We start from the raw sequence: 22187 nt of genomic DNA, 5'->3' as shown, positions 1-22187 counted from the left end.
ATCTCTTATTATATCTGGACAGGTTGAACTTGTTGCTGGTAGAGAGCGTCAGATAATGCTTCAAATGGGCACACTGAGCAATCTTATTCAGGACTATGTTGGAGAAAGGTCTCGTACAGAGAGTAGAAAGCGACAGAACAAACAGCACAACACAGAACCTGGAATCTTCCACCGTACCTATTCTTTTTGCTTTGGCCATTGGCTGTATCGGCATTCTTGCATACAGAATCAAATAGTTGCTGTAACAGCTAGTTAACTGGGGTCCGTGAAAAGTAGTGAATACGATCATGTAAATAACAGAGTTTAGGATACACTAGATAATTCAGTCTTGACAATGTAGCATGTTCCAAGAATAAGAGTTATTCGTTTACATTACCATTCATAAAAGTTAGTTATGTAAATAAGGTTGGTGCACGCATGAGACATTGGGATCAGACACAATATGAATCTGACTTGACTAAAAAAAAACTATTTGGTTCGATCGTTCCAGCTAATAGGAGATACATGAAACTATATATATATATATGGAAAAATAAATAAATTAAAATGTATTAGTCTTCAGTCGATTTTCTCACTACGAAGATGAACAAATCCCAAATGTCCTTTCCAAGAGTGAATAGCACCCTCGAGCCAGTCTCTAGCAGCCTCGACTTTCTCCTTGATGTGTTGTTCGACTTGTGACCCATGATCAGCAATATTTTCTTTATTCCTATCCAAGGAAACCTCATCAAGCATTGTCTTTACCTTGAAACCTGCTTCTGTTAGCTCGACCAGGTCGCTGCGAGCGTTGCTTAGCTCAGTCTCGGTCAAGCTATGGTGATTCAGGAAAAGCGAATTAACTGGTTCAACCTGCCAGCAAGAAAAATATATATATATATATATATGTGTCTCATAAAATCCTAAATGCTCACTCGAGATAGACAGAACATTGTTTGATTCCTAAGTCATCCTAGAAAGGATAACATATAAACCTCAAAACACAAAAAATAGAAAATACCTGAGAATAATGAAACTGGAAACCATTAAATTCTATCATCTCATTCCAATCAACAACTTCAACTACTTTTACGATTTCGAGTTTTAGGATGATTTTATTCGTCTCGAATTCAAGAGGCAGGGGCTCGTAGCAACCCCATCCCCTGGCCATATCGCAGACCTTATCGCAGAACAATTTGCACATTTCTGTATGTTATGGACAAAAACAGAAAAGACTGATTTAAAATTCACAACCAGATCTAGAAACAAAGACTAAGAAGTTATATGAAAACGGATTTGGTTGAGTAAGACGGTTTGGATATACCGCGTCGACCTCGTCCATAGCCGCCTCGGCCACGGCCGGGATTGGAACCACGACCACAGTTATTGTAGTTTCCTTTCCGGCCGGCCAAGTACCTATCTCGACCGTTCGAGTAATTGTCACGGTTCATGTATCCACCACGGCATTTGCCGTGTGATCTCTTATCATTCTGGATGTAATTGTACTCGTTGGGATTTTTCTTTTCAACTTCATTGGCCTCTGGTAATGGGGCAGATCCGACAGGTCTAGCTTCACTGTTCCTCATCAGGAGCTCATTGTTTGCCTCGGCCAGTAGCAGGCACGAGATCAGATCAGTGTATGTGGCGAAGCCTTTCATTCGGTACTGCTGCTGCAGAATTATGTTTGAGGAATGAAACGTAGAGAATGTTTTCTCAAGTAACTCTTCTTCGGTTACTACTTCACCACAAAGTCTCAGCATGGAGACCGTCTTAAACAAGACCGAATTGTACTCATCCACTGACTTATAATCCATGAATCTTAGATTCTTCCAGTCATTTCTAGCCTTTGGGAGTAACATTGTTTTCTGGTGATCATATCTATGCTGTAAAGCATCCCAAAGCTCTAGTGGATTTTCCATCGTAATGTACTGATCTTTTAGACCTTCAATGAGGTGCTGGTGTATTATACTTATAGTCCTGTACCGATTCTTATCGGTCTCATTGTTGTCCTTGATGATTGTATCACCAAGTCCTTTTGGCCTTAAGCTGATCTTTGTATCTAGCGCCCACTGCAAGTAGTTATCTCCGGAGAGATTAAGGGCTGCATAGTCTCTATTTGAGATTTTCGACATCTGAATCACATCATCATTTCAATTTAGGTTCACAATGTGATCATGTGGCCGCATGGTATAACAAGCTCGGCCACAAACTTGTATTACGCATCTATGAGAAAACAATCAATCTAATCGACCATGGTGCGAATCAAACAAGCCGCACGGCTAAGTGGACAAGCAATAGGATCGGACGTGTAAAACTAATTGACCATGGTGCGAACAATCCTAATATTTGATTCTACAAGAGCTAGAGGGATTAAGGCCACACAGCCATATTAATTTCAATGCAATCAGATTCGAATTCGTATGTTTCTATATGCTGGTCGATTTCATTAAACAATACGAATGCAATTCAATTCAAATTTATATGTAATGCAAACAACCTTAGCAATTGATTTATGAATTTAGGGTTTCTACTTTTAAATCTAAGGCTGTCGGTTTTTAATAAAAGGTTTCAAGGCCTTTAGGATTCAATTTCTAGATCAGATTACTTCAATCAATCTAACAATCCTAAAACCTCAAAATCAACAAACAATTCAATCAATTAAAAATCGAATTTAGTCCTTTAGGGTTTAGGGTTTCGATTCTTAAATTAGGGTTTCTCAAAATCAAATCAGGAACAATCAATTTAAGTTCTAAGGAATCGATTTCTATATTTCTAATTAAGAGATTGCCGATTTTAATCTTGTAGGTTTTTAGGGTTTTGATCAAGATCAAAGTTTCCATAATAATGGATTAGGGTTTCTGATCAATCTAGGTTCTCAGATTAAATTATACCTTTGTTTGTAGAGGTTTAGAACCGGACCACCTTTAGAGAGGGAGAGAGGACCGATCGAATGCAATCGGGTCGCGGAAACGGGACGGTCGCGGGCTGGAGGCGTCTCGGGTGCGAGCTGCGCGGAGATCGGGTCGTCTCGGGTGCGATCGCGTCTTGTGTGTGGATGCGAGCTGGATGGGTTCTTCTGAGCTGGAACGTGATCTGAGAACGTCAAGGATTCAAGAGGGATCAAATGAGTTCTTGGATGAACTGAGAACGTCTAGGGTTTTTAGTTGTGGTCGCCGGTTTTGGCTTTTTAGGGTTTAGAGGTTTCGATTTGTCTCAGGGATCTAGAGACGATCGTGCTGATAACGTGTCGTAAAAGAATGGGAAATTGTCTGTGTATTATTAATGAACAATAGAGGTTCCTTTTATAAGGATTACAAAGTATAGGAAAAAAAATTATCCAAAACCTAATACAACATGAAATAGGAAAAGATCTAAAACAGATAAATGGAAAACGTCATAAGTCTAAAGTCGGCCAAGGCATGGGCCGACTCTCTCTCCTCGGACGCCGACTCTCTCTCCTCCTTTGGCCACGGTTGGGCCTTGTCTTGGTCTTGGTTATGGGTCATCCACATAATGATTTATAACAAATTTAAGATATAAGGTTTGAGATATGTAGTTAGGGTTTAGGGCATGTTTAGGGTTTAAAACTTAAGGTAAAAAATGTTATTTTTGTTTGTTCTAACTTATTATTAGTGTTTTTAAAATCATTAATAAATATAATTCACTCTAATAAAACACAAGCATTAATAAATATATTTTGGATGTGATATAGTTTTCTATAGTTTTCCATCAAAAAATTAAAACACACGAAGTTAATGTATGAAAACATGAATTAAAAATCTATACATGAAAACATGAACTAAAAGCATCAAGCTCTTCTCTTCACCACCATCAAGCTCATCCTTTAGTGCCATCGCATAATTGGTGGGCCATCGCCTTGAATAAAGAAAAAGGACACATAACTGTGTTTTTTGTCTGTTTGGTTGTCAAAGATGGCCTTTGAGCTCACTTAATCTGTTTTGGTTTCATCACACACACAAACACAATAATAAAGAATGTCTCGGGTCGTAAGCAACTCGAAGATCAAAGAAAGAACAAGAGAGTCAGTTTGAAAAGGATACCTCTGAAACCGAATGCTTCTATACAAAAGCATAACGGTAAGTAAAAGCATAGCCAATGCTGAACACAAATGTCCCAGTGAATGTCCACCGATGATATATCCATTGATCTTGGAAACAGAGTGAGCCGCTGCATTCACAATTAATCAGGTATATCAGAAGATAGTGGATTCTCTAACAAAGACAACCTCAAAAGTGAGGAACAACCTGTTGCCAAGAGCCAGAACCTAGAGTGAGTATACTTGGGAGGTAACAAAACGGTTATGAGGGGAATGGCCCGACACGGAATCAACTGGAACGTCATGTATAACCGGAGATCATTAAAGACTCTGCCATCAACTAAGACACATATAATAACTTCAATCTGAACCTGGCTAAAAATCAAGAACTATATATATATGAGAAGACAATGTTTTTTTTTGGGTTTGAATGTTACCTGGCGTAAGCAACATTGAAAAATGATATGAACAGAAACAAGGCAATCTTTCCATTAGTACAAACAAGCCAATAAAACTAAACTATTAATAGAATCTGCATTCATATAATAAAGCTTCTTTGCATAGCTAGAGTCAAGACAATTCTTTGAGCTTCTGTGTGCAAGATGTTCTTAATCAGTATCTACAATCATTAACCAAGAAACAGCTATGCATAACTTAAAGAAGACTCATTCCAATTATTTTCACGAAAGCTAAAGCAGAGTGATAAGTGAGAAAACCGAACAGGCAAAGTGTCCCATACGATTCCGTTGTCATCAGGTTTGAGATGATAATAACCAGAGCCAAAGGCCAAGCCTGAAACGGCTGCGTAGAACAGTGTCCATCCCCAGATCTCACTTTTCAAACTGCATTAAATTATATGTCACAAAAGGAGCCGAAATTGCAAAAAAAACCTTGTCTGAATCGACTTGGAACTGGCGAGAGAGAGACAGTCCAGTAATTCTCCTGTTCTTCACTATCTCATCATTGTGTTTCCAAATCAAAAGGAAGCGATATGAACCACCATGATTAAGGATCCTTTGGACAGCAATCCTTGTCACTCTATAACCAGCTGGAAACCACACCCTCTTCAAGCTTTGAACTTTCAACGCCTAATGAAAAAATGGAAGATAGTTGCAGAAACTTTGAAGAGAAACAATGACATCCATCCCTAGAACTGATGTGAGTATCTTCCCCTCTAGTCTCTTATTTGATCTCGGTTTTGTCAAATGCTTTTCTTATTGTCTTGAATCCAAATAAGAATCTTACATGGAGTGACGGACAAACACGCTTCTTTCTTCAACTAAGACTTGATGAGAATCTGAAAGGAAACATAAGAAAACATATGGTTAATGAGGTTGGGTGACAGGCGATAATGGATAAGTTCTATGAGGCATTTGGTATAAAAATTCCATGGAGAAAATTTGGGATAAAGTACAATACTTGCAAGAAGCAGTATGAGTCTTTTAAGAAGTTGACTCGGAACAGAACGGGGCTTGGTTTTGATTCAACCGGATTCATCAACATGAGTGAGGACTGGTGGAATGAGCGATGTAAGGTACAAGTTCTATGATCCTCTTAATTTTACTGGTTCAGTTTTGATTGTGTTGTTGGAATAATAATGATGTGATGATGATTCTCTGTTATGTTCAAGCAAAGAGTGTTCTGATTGTGTCTCTGTTACTGTCCTTAGTTGAAACTAGGTCATAATTGTGTCTCTGTTACTGTCTCTGTTACTATCTCATTTTCTGATTGTGTCTCTGTTACTTTTGTGCTAGAAACAGAACATTCATGTCTAATTCAAATAGCTTGTATTGTTGTATCTTGTATCTCTATGAAAATACAGTGTTCTCACTTTGATTTTAGTTTTTGTTTCAGGAGTGGCCAGGTGCTAGAAAATTTAAAGACAAGCCGATAGCAAATATGGATTTGATGGAGAAGGTATTTGGGACAGTTTATATTAGTGGAGGTGAAGGTTGGTCTGCTCAGCAAGGTGAAGATGTTTTAGACACAGAGCACTCAGATCATGATGATGAGATTGATGGTGAAGATGATGCTGAGTCAAGGCGTGATATTCCTACTGAAGAAGCTGTTGGAGCTGAAGCAAGGCGTGGTGTCCCTACTCAAGAAACTGATGTTGCATCTGAATCAAGAAATTTTGGATCAAAGAATGTTGGCCCCTCTTCTTCTAGGTCAAAGGTTAATAGGAAAAAATCAAGGATTGTAAAAGCAGGACAAGCTGTGGCTGATGTGATTTGGAAGAGTGTTGAGTCTCGAGACAAGATTCTTTCCCACAAGAATCATCTAATAGAGAATCATCCTGAGTTTAGTTGTAGTCAACTTCGAGCCATTGAGGTTCTTCACTCCTTGTCTGCTGTAAGGATGTGGTCTCCTCTCTACAAAGCTTCAATTAACCACCTCAAAGAAGATGTTGCGAATCGTCAGACTTTCTTGTTTTATGGAGATGATGAGAACATGGTTCTTTATTTGGATTTTGCAACTGGTGAAAGCAGAGATCATTGAAGAGTTTTTTACATGTCACACTCACATTCTTTTCACCACAATTAGTTGGCCCCAATCAGTTAGATACTCTTAATAAATCAGCATTGTTATGACTTATTATTGCTAATAATTAATATTTTGTTTTAATTTCCTTTTTCAGTTAATAAAATTCTTCAAATTTGTTTTGGGAAATAATAAAAAAGGAAAATATCTTAAAATATCTGTAATATTATTTAAGATAATCCTTTTAATACATTTTTATTTTAACTTCTTTTTGGTGTTTTATGCTTTATGTAGATTTGGTGACATCTTTCAACTATGTATGTTTTTTAACGCTGGATTATTATGATATTTGAACTATGAGAAATACTACTGAAGATTATACAATCGACAATTATATTTGTCTTATGAGGATTAACGTCTAACGGCAATACTCGAGCCGCCTTGTGAAATCTTCACTTAATTAACTGTATTCTTTACACCATACTGTAGATTTTTATAAATTTTTCCATTAATTTACATAATGTTTTTTTTTTATGAAATCGAAACTCAAATTTTCTGATGTAAAAATATCAACGTACTTTAAATCAAACCAATGGACTGATGGAGTTTCCATAGCGATGTATGATTAAGTGACCAACAATGAGTAGCCGATCAGTTTAATTTTCTGATCCAAGATTTCATCAATAATTCCATTTTCTTTTTGCAGGTGTTACTTCAATTACCGTTATGCACCATTAATGTATGAGATGTCACATTTTAATATATTTGGTTCCCAAAATTTAATCATCTCTACATGTTGTATAAATGAATGCCTCAGTTACAATCTGTATCATTTTCTCAAAAAAAAAAAACAATTACAATCTGTATCATGATTTGTCCATGGTTACTATGGTAATAATTTCCACTAATTTATATACCAGTAGGGATCTTGTATTTTGTTTATTGATATTAAAAGAAATTACAGACTATTATGATTAGATATCAAATGTGTTTGATTTTTTTTACATCAATATAAACATACTCAACCAAGATTCTGCAAACCACAACGGTAACTCTGCATCCATATGAACGTTAAACAACAATTGCTGCCTAGCACTCTGTGCAAGACTGTCCGCTTTTTTATTATGCGTCTTGGGTATAAGAATGAGCTTTGAGTGATTGAAACTTCTCTTTAGTATCTTGATATTTTCCAAATAACTTGCAAAAGCATGCCATTTTTCTGGTTCCGAAACCATCTTCACCAATTAAGAACAATCTGTTGCAAACGTGCCGTGATAATGCCTTAAATTTCTCATGCATTCCATTGGCCAAATGAGGGCTTCAGCTTCCGAATGAAGTGGTGATTATAAACTTGCCATTGTGTTTCTTGCGCCCATTAATCCATCAAAACCTTCAAGAGTGCTATACCATCCTTGTCCGCAATGAATATTATTTTCTTTCCATGCTCCATCCGTGAAACACCATCTCCCCGGTATGTTAGGTAAGACTGGTAACTCACCTCCCTCGTTTGTGTAAACCTCTCAGTCCGAACCGACCCGGACTCGAGAAGAACCGAAAATTTTTAAGTACCTATTGGGTCTAAATATTTAGGACCCGAAAGACCCGGACCTGAAAGGAACAGGCCCGAACCCGATCCGAAGACCCGAACGCCCAGGCCTAGTTATTTAATAGTGTACATATGTACATCAACTTCAAAATGTACATGTGTACACTACATATGTTCTTTAGATATAAATAAATTGCACCACAATTGCCTACAAGATCCCAATTAAAACAAAATTGTCTGGTTAGATCACAATTAGATATCATGTTTTTCCACTAAAATCGCAAATCACATTGTCTGGTTAAAAACCCAAAAACCAAAAATAACATTTTGAATGATAATTGAAAGGTACTCGGTGTGTCAAATATTCTCATCGTGTACACATATATTCTACTGTCCATGTGTACAATATTATAAGAAACGATACATGTACACGGATTCATTTGTACATTTCTCAAATTATGATATTTAATAATTTTAATGATTTTGAGTATAGTTGCTAAAAAGATGTATTTAGAGGTTTTTGGTACAATTATTTCTTCATTTCATTCGATAGGGTTTAAAATGCAAATTTAGAAGTTTTAAGTTAACTGAAGAGGACTTATTTGCAAATCTGAAAGTTTCAGGGCAATAGTGGAAATATTTAAAATTAAAAGGACCACATATGAAAATTAAGGAAATTTAATTTCAAGGTTCAACAATGACGATCTAATCTCGGATGCGGCGGCGACTTCCCTTTTCGGTCCACCGGAGGCACGAAGAGAGGCTGAGATCACCACGAAGACCTCTTGGGACACCGTCGAAAAGAGGTTCATCACTAAACAGTAGTATATTGTATATTCAAAACTCAGTCTTAACAACAATTGCAATCATCATCATCATAATCACATGCAAAGATGTACTAGTCAAATCTTATCCAATGGCATATAACTTCTTCAAATTATTGATAGAGCTGCATTTACAAATATATATATATACACACATAAAAACCATCTCTTTACTCATAGTTTCCAGCAGTACGGCCCCTAGTTTGAGAGCAAAGGAAAATTCTACTTTAGGACTTGGAACTTATTATACGTAATGTTTTCATATATAACTATCAACCATTTCAAGAACTGGACTCACTTAGCCTGACCAGGTCACACTATTCACCACTTCGAGGCTCTAATTAAATATACATACCCGACTTTTATATTGGCAATCATATAAACACATACATTATATAGTTTTTTTTTTGAAACTACATTATATAGTTGCATGCATTCTCCTTTTATATATGTATGTTTACATAAATATGAGCTAAGCCATGTGAGCCAGATGGATGATGGAAGGGTCCAACAGCCCACAACTTTTGGGGGGGAAGTTTTGGTGATAGATATATCGCATCTTACTGCTATTTTAGCATTAAAGTCTTTTCATTATCTTGAAGTCACATGCTAGCTTTAAGTTCACTCCTATAAATAGAAATTTCTTCTCCTCCTTGTCTATCAGGTCACTTGCTTCAAATATTTGGTACATTCTCAAATTGATAAGTTGCATTGAAGAAAACACAAAGATGGGTTTAATGCGGTCCGTGCTTCCAAATGCAAAGCAAATCTTCAAATCACAATCTATGAGGAACAAAAACGGACCACCATCATCAACAACAACTTCAGGGCTTGTTCCTAAAGGTCACGTAGCCGTTTATGTTCAGAGAGTTTCTTAATAGCGCAGAGGAAGAGTTCGGATTTCATCACCCAATGGGTGGTTTGACGATTCCTTGTCGAGAAGAAGCGTTTTTTCATCTCATTACTTCTCATCAGCTGCACTGAGGAACACAATTATTAATATTTAGTAGTCTTAAGGGTTTTGATGAAACTTTGTTTTCTCTCTCTCTAAGGGGAAAATTATAGGAAACTTTTAGTACATCGGAATAAGATACTAAAAGTTGTACTAGTATTCATATTCAAACTATTAAAAGGTCAAGATGTAGAGGGTGGCAACTTATCATAAAAAAAAAAAAAGATTTAGAGGGTGACTGCATTCTAAGCTTTAAGGGTTGTGTATAGGAGATTTAGATCTCTTTTTATTTTCTTACCAATTTGTTGTGTGTAAATGCTTAATATATTGGGAACAAATATATATATTTGAAACATAATATCTGCTCTCCAACTTCAAAAGCGCTGTTATATTGATCTATAATTTAGAATACCGAAGATAATATGTTGAGCGGTTTCTATAATATGACATCGTAAAAAAAAAAAGTGACATCGTTAGATGTTATAGTACTGCCTCGAATATTACATTTAAAAAATACATTATTATTATTTATTTATTTGGAACACTACATTATTTTTTGTATTTTCACCTCTTTGCAATCCAAGCATTGTAAATAAATAGTCTCTCCCATCCCGAATCGAACAAAGAAATAGATTATTGTAAAAATGGAACGTTTTGTATAATGAGAAATCTGTATCACACATATATATATAAGTACATTTATTAATTCACCATAGCCAGCTGACTTACATTATAAATACAGTATCCTAAAACTATATATATATTTTTTTTCCATCTTGTATTAATATTAAACAAAGAGCAAGTATAAGCCCAAACAACACAAACAACTAAACAAAAGTCCACAAGCGGGCAAACTTAAAAAAACATAGGGACGAGGCCCAAAGAAAGCGCAACAAAGTAAACCCTATCTAAAAGACACGTATGCGAAACGTGTTTTCCGAAAGAAGGAAGCGAAAGACACGTGTCGAACGCAAGGGACCGTCTCCATGCCTCCACCGACCGAAGCTTTACGCCGGAGAACAACCTCATCAGCGCCACAAACCACCGGAAACCTGCCGGGAACATCATTACTCTCAACTAACCCACCATCTCATGTATTCCGAACATCGGAGAGGATCAATCGATCTGTTCGAGATCTCATCCGACACCATACGCCACAAACACAGAGAAGAGGCTTCAAGCTAATACTGAATCCAAACCAACCTCAACATCCCACCATCGGGAATAGACCCGAGTTCCAGAGAACCAAAGCACCTTCATCTTCATAAGAACGAAGATGACAGAACTGTAACCAAAAGCCGGCAGTGCAGAGCGTAAGAAGCCTCCACCTCCGGGATCAACAGCCGGCGACGACAGAGCTGTAAAGGCCTCTACCTCCCGGAACCATAAAGCCGATTAGATGAAACCCAAAACAGAGAGGGCACACAACGATCCCTCACCCTCTCGAAGAGACATGCAAGGAACAAACAACAGAAAAACAAAACAAATCGGACCGACGGTGGCTGAGGGAGCCCACTCCGTCGGCCGGAAAACACTATTAGCGGGGGAAGACTCTAGAGAGAAGGCAGAGCTTTTTCTGCTTTTTATCCTAAAACTATATATAAGACTTCAAACTATATTTAAAGGAATGGTGGATCACATGCACTATGAAGAAACTAAAATGGGTTGTAAGTAACGATTACTATAATATGTAAATCAATGTTAACAAATCACAAGAAGACATATTAGCGTCAAATAAACGCATAATAATTATTAAAATAAGTGAAACAGTATTGAACAATATTGTTTTAGTGAAATTTATCATAATAAAAATGTAAATCATATCTAAATGATTGCACATTTTAGATTTTCAAGCACATCATGTTACTCTACGTTGTTAGGAAGAGATAATTGTGATCATAAAAATGCAAATGAAACACGTGGCCGTCTATTAATAATAACAGAAAATTCTTCGAATAATCTGTACGTAATTACACTAATTATACATCAATATATGTACGACTTATATATATATATAAATACTGTGCGTAATTACACTAATTGTACGAAAAAAATACTGTGATTAATGATACCTTGAGATCAAACATGTTACATGGAACTGATAATTTCAACAGAGTGATTTCTTTTATTTATTGAAAGAATCTAGTTCCGAACCTTTCACCGTGGTATGGTAGAGAACAAACTGTATGGTCTTAAATAAATTCTTACAATTTTATGTTATTGTAGAATATTCAGATGACAATAGAACTATTGTTGTTAACTTCTGGTGTTCTGACGGAGTTTGTTGGATGCAAAAAAGGGAGCTTGTTGTGCCCAAAGACTATATATATATATATAACTCTTTAAGACTAACAACTTTAACGTAAATGTTATCTTGAATTGTTGAGTTTACATTGTAAATTGTAATAACACAAAGAAACCACGCATGTTCAAACACTCCAAGTCTCCAAGCTTAGTGTCCGATTAGCAAGAGCTGTAGCTTTCATTTTTAGCTGTGAAATTATAGCTGTGAATAGATTTGTTCTGGCTGTAGATTTTAATTCTTAAGAGTCCTTAGAGTTGGACTGTAGATATTTATCCCTACGCAACATTTATAAAGACATGAATTATAAAAAAAAGCTTTGAACTTTGAAAAATTTATAAATCAAGATTGGTATAGATTTAGGGCTCTAGATATATTATAGTTGTGAAGGGCATCTACAGCGAACTACAGCGAGAATCAATCATACCCTTAGTATTTTTAAATCATCCCTATTGCTGATGTTTTTTAAAAAAAAATAGTTTTAACTACAAAATAATTTAAAATTTTCAAAAATTTGAATCATTAGATAAAAAGTGTAATTTGAGTGTCTCATAAATTATGAGAGTTAATAAAACAAAAACCTCTACTTCTAACTTTTTCTTATTACTATTTTAATTTTAAATATTTCTTAAAGTATGTGGATAGATGTGTAATAATAATAATAATAATAATAATAATAATAATCATAATAATAATCATAATAATAATAAAATACTAACAACTAGGTGTTTTGCCCGCATATGCGGGAATGCATATTCATCTTACAAATATTTACCGGTATATGCATTATTTATTAAAATTTTGAGTGTGTTATACTAATTTATGGTTAATTATATAATGATGAAATTCAATTATTCATTAAGGATGTCAGTGTTTTTAATCACTCAAATATTTAACGTTCTAATTTCATTTCTTTTTAATTTGATTTTATTTTTAGTTTAAAAAATTTATAATTAAATTTTTTTAAGATAAAAACACAATACATACTATTTTCTAGATACTAACTATTTAAATCACTAAATATTTTTTCTATTAGTTATAATTTGATTTTTTACTTAATTAATATTCATACATTATTGAGTTTTTAACAAAACCCTAGGATTTTTTTAATAAAACATGTTCAAACCATAGGATTGAGAAAACATCTCCAAACTCTAGGATTATAAATGTTCAACAGCTACCGCTGATTCAAAATTTCCTCGGATGTACCACTTCTTAGTTTTCTTATGTTCCTTTGTAACAACTCGAGTGAGAAGATTAAAGTTGGAAGTCAAAAACGAAGCTTGTATATATAAACCAAGCTCGTATAACAAATTTTAAGGATATGTAGATAATTGGGTCTTAATAAAATAATATAATTTAAATATAATTTGTAATAAAAATAGTATAGATTTCTAAAAAAAAATATTATTTTTGTAAGTGGTAGATATGATAAATAACATAAAATATAATTATTCATTAAGGGTAACAACAACATTAACCGCTATAATTTTTAAATTGAAAGCTCGATTACGAAAAATCAATTCACAAATAAGTATAGATAACAAATTTGAATAGTCAGTTTTATTTTTAAGATTGTATAGTCAATTTTATTTTAGACATTAGAAGGTCCTCTCAAGTGGACTATAGGGGTAACCACATATAGACCAAAATCATCAATTTTCAAGAGCGAACAAGAGACTTGTCAAAAGTGTCTATTTTCATCAATGACAATGAGGACACTTATTTCTGTTGTCTATTCAGCATAACCAATATGACCAAACCTGTTTCATGTAACGGCCAGAGGTTTCAATAAGTGACAAAGAAAGCATGTGATTCCTGTAACTTAGGTGGGCCCTATCTGGTTATATTCTTTAGTCACTCATAGAAATCAGAATCAGCTTGATGCTATAGGTAAACCCTAGTTTTTATTAAGAAGATCCCATGTGAAACCCTTCATTTTTAAATACAACAAAAATTTATTGTATCATTAAACACAACTTCGAAATTTGATTCCTTAACCTTTAAACTACTCTATAAATAGCAACTAACTGAAACACAACTCCACCAAAAAAAATAATCTTTCTCCGCTTTCATAAAACATATTGCTCTTATAGTCTCTATAGAAACTCTTGGTGTAGACATGGTGGTTATTCGATTGGTGCGTGTTACCAACTCTAAACAGTCCCAAAAACAGCAATCTCGGCCTCGGGTTCCAAAAGGACATGTTGCGGTTTATGTCGGAGAAGAGATGGAGAACAATAAGAGATTCGTGGTTCCCATTTCGTATTTGAACCATCCTTTGTTTCAAGGTTTGCTTAATCGAGCAGAGGAAGAGTTCGGTTTCAATCATCCCGTTGGTGGATTGACGATTCCTTGCAGAGAAGAAACATTCGTAGGTCTTTTGAATTCTTATGGTTGTATTGTTTCAACTTGAGCATCTTTTTTTCGGGAACCTCAGAAATTTCTTTTATTTTCTTTTCTTTTCTATTTTATAGATTTTTTTGTTGTTCCTTTTGTTTATTTATTCAAAGGAGAACACAGTCTGCATCAACATGTATATATTTTGTACTTCCACAAAAACATTGATATAAATCATGTTTGCGAAGATAATCTTGTTATATAAGTTCATTCGGAATATCCAAAGTACCTTTAGCTTGACAGCTGATTTAAACCTGAAAGCACTTGTAAGGAGTCTCCACAATAGGTTTTCAAACTTCAAAAAATATTACATATGTTATACAAAAGTTATTTTATAAAGTTAGAGAACAATTTTTAAAATGAAATTATATTGTATGAGGTTTCCAAGTTGAAAATGAAATACATGTTTAATACAGTATAAACATTATATTTTTCTTTTAAAGGAGAAAATTGAGAGCCTTGTTAAAATCTCCCATCGTTCTCGCTCAACTACTCTGTATTAGAAAACTCTGTATTAGAAAATGTCACTACCATTTATTTCGACTCCATATTCTACATTGTTATCTGTGCATATAATAACTTAGTTGTTTTGGCGTTTGACTTAACCAACTTTTACAAACTCATTAGTCACTGACAATCAAATTCCACTCATTGCCGATCAATTTGTCTATACAAAACCATATAATTTTTTTTTATCGTCAACTTTAAAGACTCATATTAATTCTGCGAACCATACCGAGAGATCTTAATCTATGTAAACGATGCAAGACGAAAGACGTTTGCTTCATGGCACTGCATGCTAAACTATCCACCTTTTTATTTTGCGTCTTTGGTATATAGATAAATCTCTGATCGGAGGAAACTTTCTTTCAGGTTCTTAATATCTTCCAAATAACTTTCAAAAGCTGGTCATTCTTCTGGTTCCGAAACTATCTTCACCAATTGAGAACAATCCGTTGCAAACGTAACCTGAAATTGTCGTAAGTTTCTCATGCATTCCATAGCCCATAGTAGCGCTTCCATCTCTACATGAAGAGGAGAGAGAGTAGCCCGAACATTCCTTGCCCCCACCAACCCCTCAAATCCTTTTAAAGTACTGAATCAGCCCTGACCGGAGAAAATATCATCCTCTTTCCTGGATCTATCAGTGAAACACCATCTTCCAGGAATTGACGGAAGAGTCGTAACCTCTAACTGTGGTACCGTCTTCTGTTTGTTGAAAATTTGTGTCTCAGTCCAGAGTGTAGATTTTGTTTCTACCAATTTAAGTGTGTCTCTAGGATCCATATCCGGATTACTAAAAACTTTATTATTCCTTCATTTCCAAATGTACCATAGTATTCATGCAAACTGATGATTATCCATCTGGGAAAACCCTCCAGGAGAGATGATCCATGTTTGTAAAGAGAAAGCTTGTTGGGAAAATAGCTAGATTTGTTGGTATCTTTGAGAGAGCCCAAAACTGAAGGGCTGGAGGACATTCAAAATACACATGGTTAATCGATTCCTCATCAGCTCTGCATCTTGCACAACATATATCTCCTTGTATCCCTCGCGCTTTCAAATTCTTCTTAACTACTACACACCATGTCACCAATGGCCATAGAAAATGTTTAATCTTCGGTGAACACCGTATTTTCCAACAAAATGCCTTCAGAACATCAACTGTGGCTCCAAATAATAATGGTGGTCTTTCCCTATCTGGGTAAATCCTTTCAACCTGATATCTTGATTTAACCGTATATGTTCCATTGTTTATAAAATGTCATCCATCCCTATCTACCATCTGGGTTCTGCTCAGTGGTATACTTTCTATGATTTTTACATCTTGTGGGTCAACCAAAATCTGGAGCACCTGCGAATTTCACCTTCACGAAGTAGAATCAATGAGGGAATTCACTGTGAGGTATGGGTAAAGATTGTGTTGGTTTTTATTAGCTGGTCTCGGGCGAGTGGTTGTGAGCATTATCATTCCATACAAATATAGAGGATCATGTTCCCACCTTTTTTATTAGTCATTTGCTTACCAAAGATCTAGCAGATACGATACTCCACCAACCATATGACGGAGAATATGAACGAATCGGTTTCAGTGGTGAGGCGTTCCTTTAATACCGACCTTTAAAAACTCGAGAAAATAAAGTGTTTGGCTTTTCTATGAGCCGCCATAACTGTTTACCAAGCATCACTATATTGAAATCAGTGATGTCTTTAAATCCTAAACCACCTTCTTCCTTACTGACACATACTTTGTCCCACGATTTCCAATGCATTCCTCTTGTAATACCTCTAGGACTCCACCAAAATTGTGCTACCGCACTAGCTAGTTTTTTGCGGTTGCCTTAGGTAAACGATAGCAAGACATCGCATAATTTGGCAATGTCGTAACCACCGATTTAATGATCACCGCCTTTTCTCTTTTTGTGATGAACTTAAAAGTCCAACCATTGATCCTATTATTTAGACGATCATGCACAAAGCCAAAAACTTGTATCCTGTAGCCCCCAAGATTTTCTGGCAAAACAAGATAATATCCCATTCCTCCCAAATTATGTATGCCCAAAATGTCTCGTAACTCTTGTGCCCAAATTGAATCGAAGACTTATCAAAGTTTATGAGCTGACCTGAAACTACTTCATATTCCTTTAAAATTCTGAAGATGGTGTGGCATTCTTCTTTTTTAGCTTTACCAAAGAAGAGACTATCGTCCGCAAAAAGCAAATGAGATATCGATGTACATGCTCTGGCTACCTTAATTTCCGTTAATTATTGTCCTCTCTCCGCCTTCTTAATATTTTCAATCAAAGCCTCAATACACAGAATAAATAAATAAGGAGATAACGGATCTCCTTGACGTAAACCCCTATGTGGAACAATGAGGCCCGTGGTTGGCCATTTAGTAGGACCCGATATTGGCCGATGATATGCACTACATCATTAGTTTAATCCAATGATAATGAAAACCCATCTTTTGTAGTAATGCCTTAATAAAATTACATTCTACCCTATCATACGCTTTACTCATGTCCGCTTTAACTGTCATATACTTTTCTTGACACGCTTTATTAGTCTGTAATCCGTGAAACATTTCTTGGGCTATAAGAATATTATCAGAGATCAACCGTCCTGCCACAAATGCCGATTGAGTTTCTAATACGTGGGAGGGTAGGAATATTTTCAATGGTTGACACAAAACCTTTGATATAATTTTATACCCTACGTTACATAGACTGATTGGACGCAGCTTTGTCATCCTTGTAGGTCTCTCCATGTTTTGAATCATACAAATATTAGTAATATTTAACCTTGAATCTATTTCTCCTGAAACCAAAAAATTATTCACCATATCGACCAAATCATTCTTAATAATATGCCATGAATGTTGAAAAAAGAGAGCTGTCATGCCATCCGGCCCTAGCGATTTCTCTGGGTGCATCATAAACAGAGTCTCTCTAACCTCATCTTCAATCGTTGATTCATCTGAGGCATAACACCCGGTGGTACCTCTGAGAGGCAACTATCAAACTCTGATGGAAAAGTTGTACTAAATAGTTCTTCAAAAACACGCCTCTTGCAACTTCCTAGATACCTCCTGAGACCTAGTGTTATCTGTTTGTACCTCTTCGAGAGCTTTATGTAAGTCTGTTATCTTTTCTTTCCTATAGGGTGGATTATATTTCCGCCATTTAGCAATTTCGTGGCGACAATTACTAATTTTCGCTTCCTTCGTTATAATCTGACCATCCCACTATAATTGATTCCATAAGACCTTCTTGTCCAACCCATTTCTTATGAAATCTAAACTGTCATTTCCTCCTGAAAACTTTATCTTCTAAGTAAGCCACCACTAGACGATGATCAGATGCCACCATCCCTAAATATTCTGTATAAGAACATGGAAATAGAGTGTGCCACTCTTCATTTGCTATGCGCAATCTAGACGACATCTGATCATTACTGCCCCTTTCCCTTTGCCTCTTCTCCCTTGTCATGACATCTTGTTTCCCCTAGCTGGAAACTCCAGTAATCCACTATTCCTTATCATATTATTGAAAGGAACAAATGAGTCCGCACTTCTCAAAGATCCACCATCTTTTTATGATTTCATTTGATCCCATTTAAATCGCCAATAATAGATCAAGGTTCGGATCGTGAAAGTCCATATCTAGTTAAACGTTCTCACACTTGTTCCCTCAGTTTTTGAACTGGATCACCGTGCACAAACGTCAGATAAACCATTTTCCCAAGAGCCACTGCTTCCACATCTATCATTCGATTACTAGAATATAAAACCTTAATCTGATACTCATTATTTTAATAGAGCGCTAGACCACCACTCCTTCCCACTGGATCAACTGTGACTAGATTATCAAATCCAAACTCTGATTGAAAATCTTGAACAAACTCTAAATCTTGTTTTGTTTCGGATAAAAATAAAAAATCCGGCTTATGTTTATGTCATATCTTCCTTAAATAGCTTATGGTCCACTTGCTTTCCATTCTTCGGCAATTCCAACAAAGTACTCTCATTTAAAAAATATATGAAGAGGCCCCCGAGGACTATCTAATTTGGGTGTAACGATACCATGAATTCTCAACCACCGTAAGATAAAGGCCTACCAACATGTCAACGCCACCAAACTTTTAAGCTTCTCTATCTCCCAATCTCATAATAAGACTCCTTGAACTATCCAAAGAACACTTATGCTTGTCCCGTTGTGAAATAAGGTTTTACAATGCTCAGTAACCAATAAAAAAATTGTAGTCTCCAAACGCTCCTTGGGAACCGTTGTTCTCATGGTTACCGTAGAGAATCCAAAAGAATAAACTCGGACCTCATCTCCTTTCATACATGAATTATGTATGAATAGTACATGTATAAAACTGTGTGGTAGAGAAATTATAAGTCTCCCTTCCAATATTATGAGGAAAGAAATATAACACCAATTAATAAAACCAATTAGGATAAATCATGTATAACATCGATTAGACGCTAGGACATAAGACTGTGAAATAATCGTTCCCTTGTGATACAAGTATTCCGAACATGACGAGAATATATATCCAGTTACACGTCCTTGATCTCCATATTCAATTCCGAATAGTGAACTTTCTGGTTGTCTTTGGTTTAATGAGACCAAAGACCAAAACTGTTGCAAAAGCTCTCCGTGAGACTCTATCAAGCTTCAATAGACCCGATAAGAACCCAAAGACCAATGTCTCTCCCTCCAACTGGATGAATACAAAAGTACCACAAAGTCCTTCATAGTCCATATCAACCATGTCCAAAGACAAATACAAGAAACGTAAAAAGCACCAAATTTATTTCAAAATAAGACCGAATAATCTAGATATGCAGATACTGAATGGCCAACAAAATGCAGTAAAACCCCAAACCCCAAAATCCAAGAAATGCTCATAAAGCTTATTGACAAAACAAAATGAAATGCACCCAATCCCCACCACTTACCACACCAAAACTCTTCTTGGTTCTTGATACACATAAATTAATTAAACGGTTTTGAAGAGGTAGGTTTAGGGTTTGAGGGACCCTTATCCTCTGTCTGCTTTGCTCCTTCTCCTTCTCCCTGACGCTTGCCTGTCTTAACTGGAGCATTCTTGCGTGGTGAAAGCACTGTCTGGACAAACCGCATCTTAGAGGTTCCTACTGCAACCGTAGTCGTCTTCTTGAACAGGGCCTTGCGTGCTCCTTTCTTCTTCTCATCATCACCTGCAAGAATGCCATGATCGACATTCCCTCCCAGTTCATCAGCCCCGTCCGTTATCACTCTAGTATCCTCTTGTAACATGACTATTTCCTCCACTTCCCCATCCGTGAGAGCTTGGAAATCATCACCTCCACAAATGAACTCTTCCTTACCCTCTACATGTGTCCCGGTTCCATCAAACTCCATTGTCTCATTTTTTAAATCATCATTTCCATTTCCCACCAATTCCTTAGTCCGTTCGAGACCAATCACCAAGTTCCCTATCTCTAATTTATCACCTAGACCACATTCCAACTCCATAGATGTCGCACTAACCTCAACAGAGTTGATATTCTCCCCGTTTGATTCCTGCGAAACGAGATGAGGAACGAGAGCCGTAGTAGACCTCTCCACCTTCTGAAGATTCTGCTGTACTCCTCCTTTGGCTCCTCACGTTCACTATCCAGATGACTTCTAGCACGTCTTGCGTCACGCTGATACTGGTTCCTATCGTCTTGCATTTGGTTCCTTGGTTGTTCCCAACGAGAATTCCGAAACCTTGATCTTTCTTCCTCCACTCTGCTGCTGGTACGATAGGATGAAGGCCTCTTGCTTCCTCTTTCCGGAACCTTTACCCATTTAGTATCTGGTTCCTCGTACATTTTTCCCTTGCCTTTTCCATAGTAGCCTCTCTGATCTTTGAGATTCTCTTGATTGCTCACGTCACCATTGATCACCACTCCCTTGTAGCTCCTTGCACGATCCTCTTTCTTGCTTTCTGATTCGTCCTTGGTTTCTTTCTTTTTAACAGGATTCTTTGGGTTCAAAGGACAATGATCCTCATCATGACAGAGCTTGAAACATAGCTTACGGAACCCAAACCGTTTCTCATATTTGAGAAGAACCGGTGCTTCCTCCTCATAGAACTCACCGCTCTTGAAATCAACAGTTGCATCAAAACATAGTTCTTTAGCGCCATCTATCACGACTATCATCTTGCCATAATCCAGATCAACAACATATGTTGTGGATAGATAAAGGATCCAAAGCCCAAATATTAATTAACTTTTAACAGTCGACTTTTTCTCAGTTAATTCGAGGAATAATTTGCATTTAATTTATTATAAATTTATATACATTATATAGTGTCAAGCCCATGGCTCGAACCCAGGTTATTGAAATATAAACACCAACATTTATACCACTAAGCTAACTGATACCTTTGTACATTGATGGCCGAACCTAATATATACTTATGAAGGTCGGAAGCTCTTGCCCTTTGGCTTCCTCTGAGGGTCTTGAATCTTTGTGACACGTCAGCAACTCCTTTATGTTTGTGGGTCCCACATTTACATAAAGTCTCTCCGATATTTTAGATTTCCTGAGATATGGTTGAGACGAGACGTAGCTCTTCGCTTCCAAACATTTCTGTTCTTCTTCTTCATCTCCTGAACTGTGTCTTCATTGTCTCTACGCTCTACCAAGCGATCTAAGGCTAAGATCGATGCCGCTATTGAATCTGTACGTTAGTTCTTGTCCGAATCTGAGTTTTTTTTTTGTTTCGAATCTAATTTTTGATTTTTTTTATAGCTTAGGCGAACCGGCGGGGTCTTCCTCGGTGAGCCCGTGATGGAGATCTATCCTGAAGCCGATACACAAAACTGATGTGGCTGTGATGGAGATCTATCCTGAAGCCGATACACAAAACTAAATCTAATTGTTTATTGAATCTCAACCGATTTATTTCAGTAGTAAATTTAGGTGTTGATAAGGTTCATGTACGTCTCCTCGCAAAAACCCTCCAAATATGAAATGTTACACCTTCGCTGCAATTATAGATTTCTCTCACCAACTGATGTAATCAGTTGTGTTCTGTCTGTGTGATAATTTTGGTAAGGAAAAAAAGACAAGGGTTGTAATCAATTCGATTGATTTGAAGAT

General features: G+C 36.3%; 3 protein-coding genes across 3 annotated transcripts; 2 read left to right on the top strand and 1 right to left on the bottom strand.

Annotated features, from left to right (window-relative positions):
* Positions 1–3596: 3596 nt before the first annotated feature.
* Positions 3597–5178, bottom strand: LOC106421742. Its single transcript, XM_048749928.1, has 6 exons — positions 5167–5178; positions 4961–5121; positions 4683–4875; positions 4471–4517; positions 4242–4363; positions 3597–4164 (listed from the first exon to the last, which is right to left on the bottom strand). The coding sequence occupies exons 1-6, from the start codon at positions 5176–5178 to the stop codon at positions 3926–3928; spliced, it is 774 nt and encodes a 257-aa protein (XP_048605885.1). The 3' UTR covers positions 3597–3925.
* LOC125583442 lies at positions 5014–7232 on the top strand. The gene is made up of 2 exons (XM_048750374.1): positions 5014–5567; positions 5888–7232. The coding sequence occupies exons 1-2, from the start codon at positions 5385–5387 to the stop codon at positions 6530–6532; spliced, it is 828 nt and encodes a 275-aa protein (XP_048606331.1). The 5' UTR covers positions 5014–5384; the 3' UTR covers positions 6533–7232.
* A 4883-nt stretch (positions 7233–12115) lies between these two features.
* On the top strand, positions 12116–16056 carry LOC106421787 (auxin-induced protein X15-like). Its single transcript, XM_048750373.1, has one exon. The coding sequence runs from the start codon at positions 14261–14263 to the stop codon at positions 14552–14554; it is 294 nt and encodes a 97-aa protein (XP_048606330.1). The 5' UTR covers positions 12116–14260; the 3' UTR covers positions 14555–16056.
* The last annotated feature ends 6131 nt before the right edge of the window (positions 16057–22187 follow it).

The sequence above is a fragment of the Brassica napus genome, chromosome C3 (genome assembly GCF_020379485.1).
Source record: "Brassica napus cultivar Da-Ae chromosome C3, Da-Ae, whole genome shotgun sequence".
Lineage (NCBI taxonomy): Eukaryota > Viridiplantae > Streptophyta > Magnoliopsida > Brassicales > Brassicaceae > Brassica > Brassica napus.
This window is presented reverse-complemented; position numbering and strand designations above follow the sequence as displayed.

Excerpts from the sequence above, each read along its gene's own strand:
- LOC106421787 (XM_048750373.1), top strand. The coding sequence starts at position 14,261 with ATGGTGGTTATTCGATTGGTGCGTGTTACCAACTCTAAACAGTCCCAA.
- LOC106421742 (XM_048749928.1), bottom strand. Across the intron at positions 4,876-4,960 it reads AACAGGAGAATTACTGGACT|TTTGAAAAGTGAGATCTGGG; the intron begins GTCTCTCTCTCG and ends AATTTAATGCAG. Across the intron at positions 4,165-4,241 it reads GTTCTGGCTCTTGGCAACAG|CGGCTCACTCTGTTTCCAAG; the intron begins GTTGTTCCTCAC and ends TTGTGAATGCAG.
- LOC125583442 (XM_048750374.1), top strand. The coding sequence starts at position 5,385 with ATGGATAAGTTCTATGAGGCATTTGGTATAAAAATTCCATGGAGAAAA. Across the intron at positions 5,568-5,887 it reads GGTGGAATGAGCGATGTAAG|GAGTGGCCAGGTGCTAGAAA; the intron begins GTACAAGTTCTA and ends TTTTTGTTTCAG.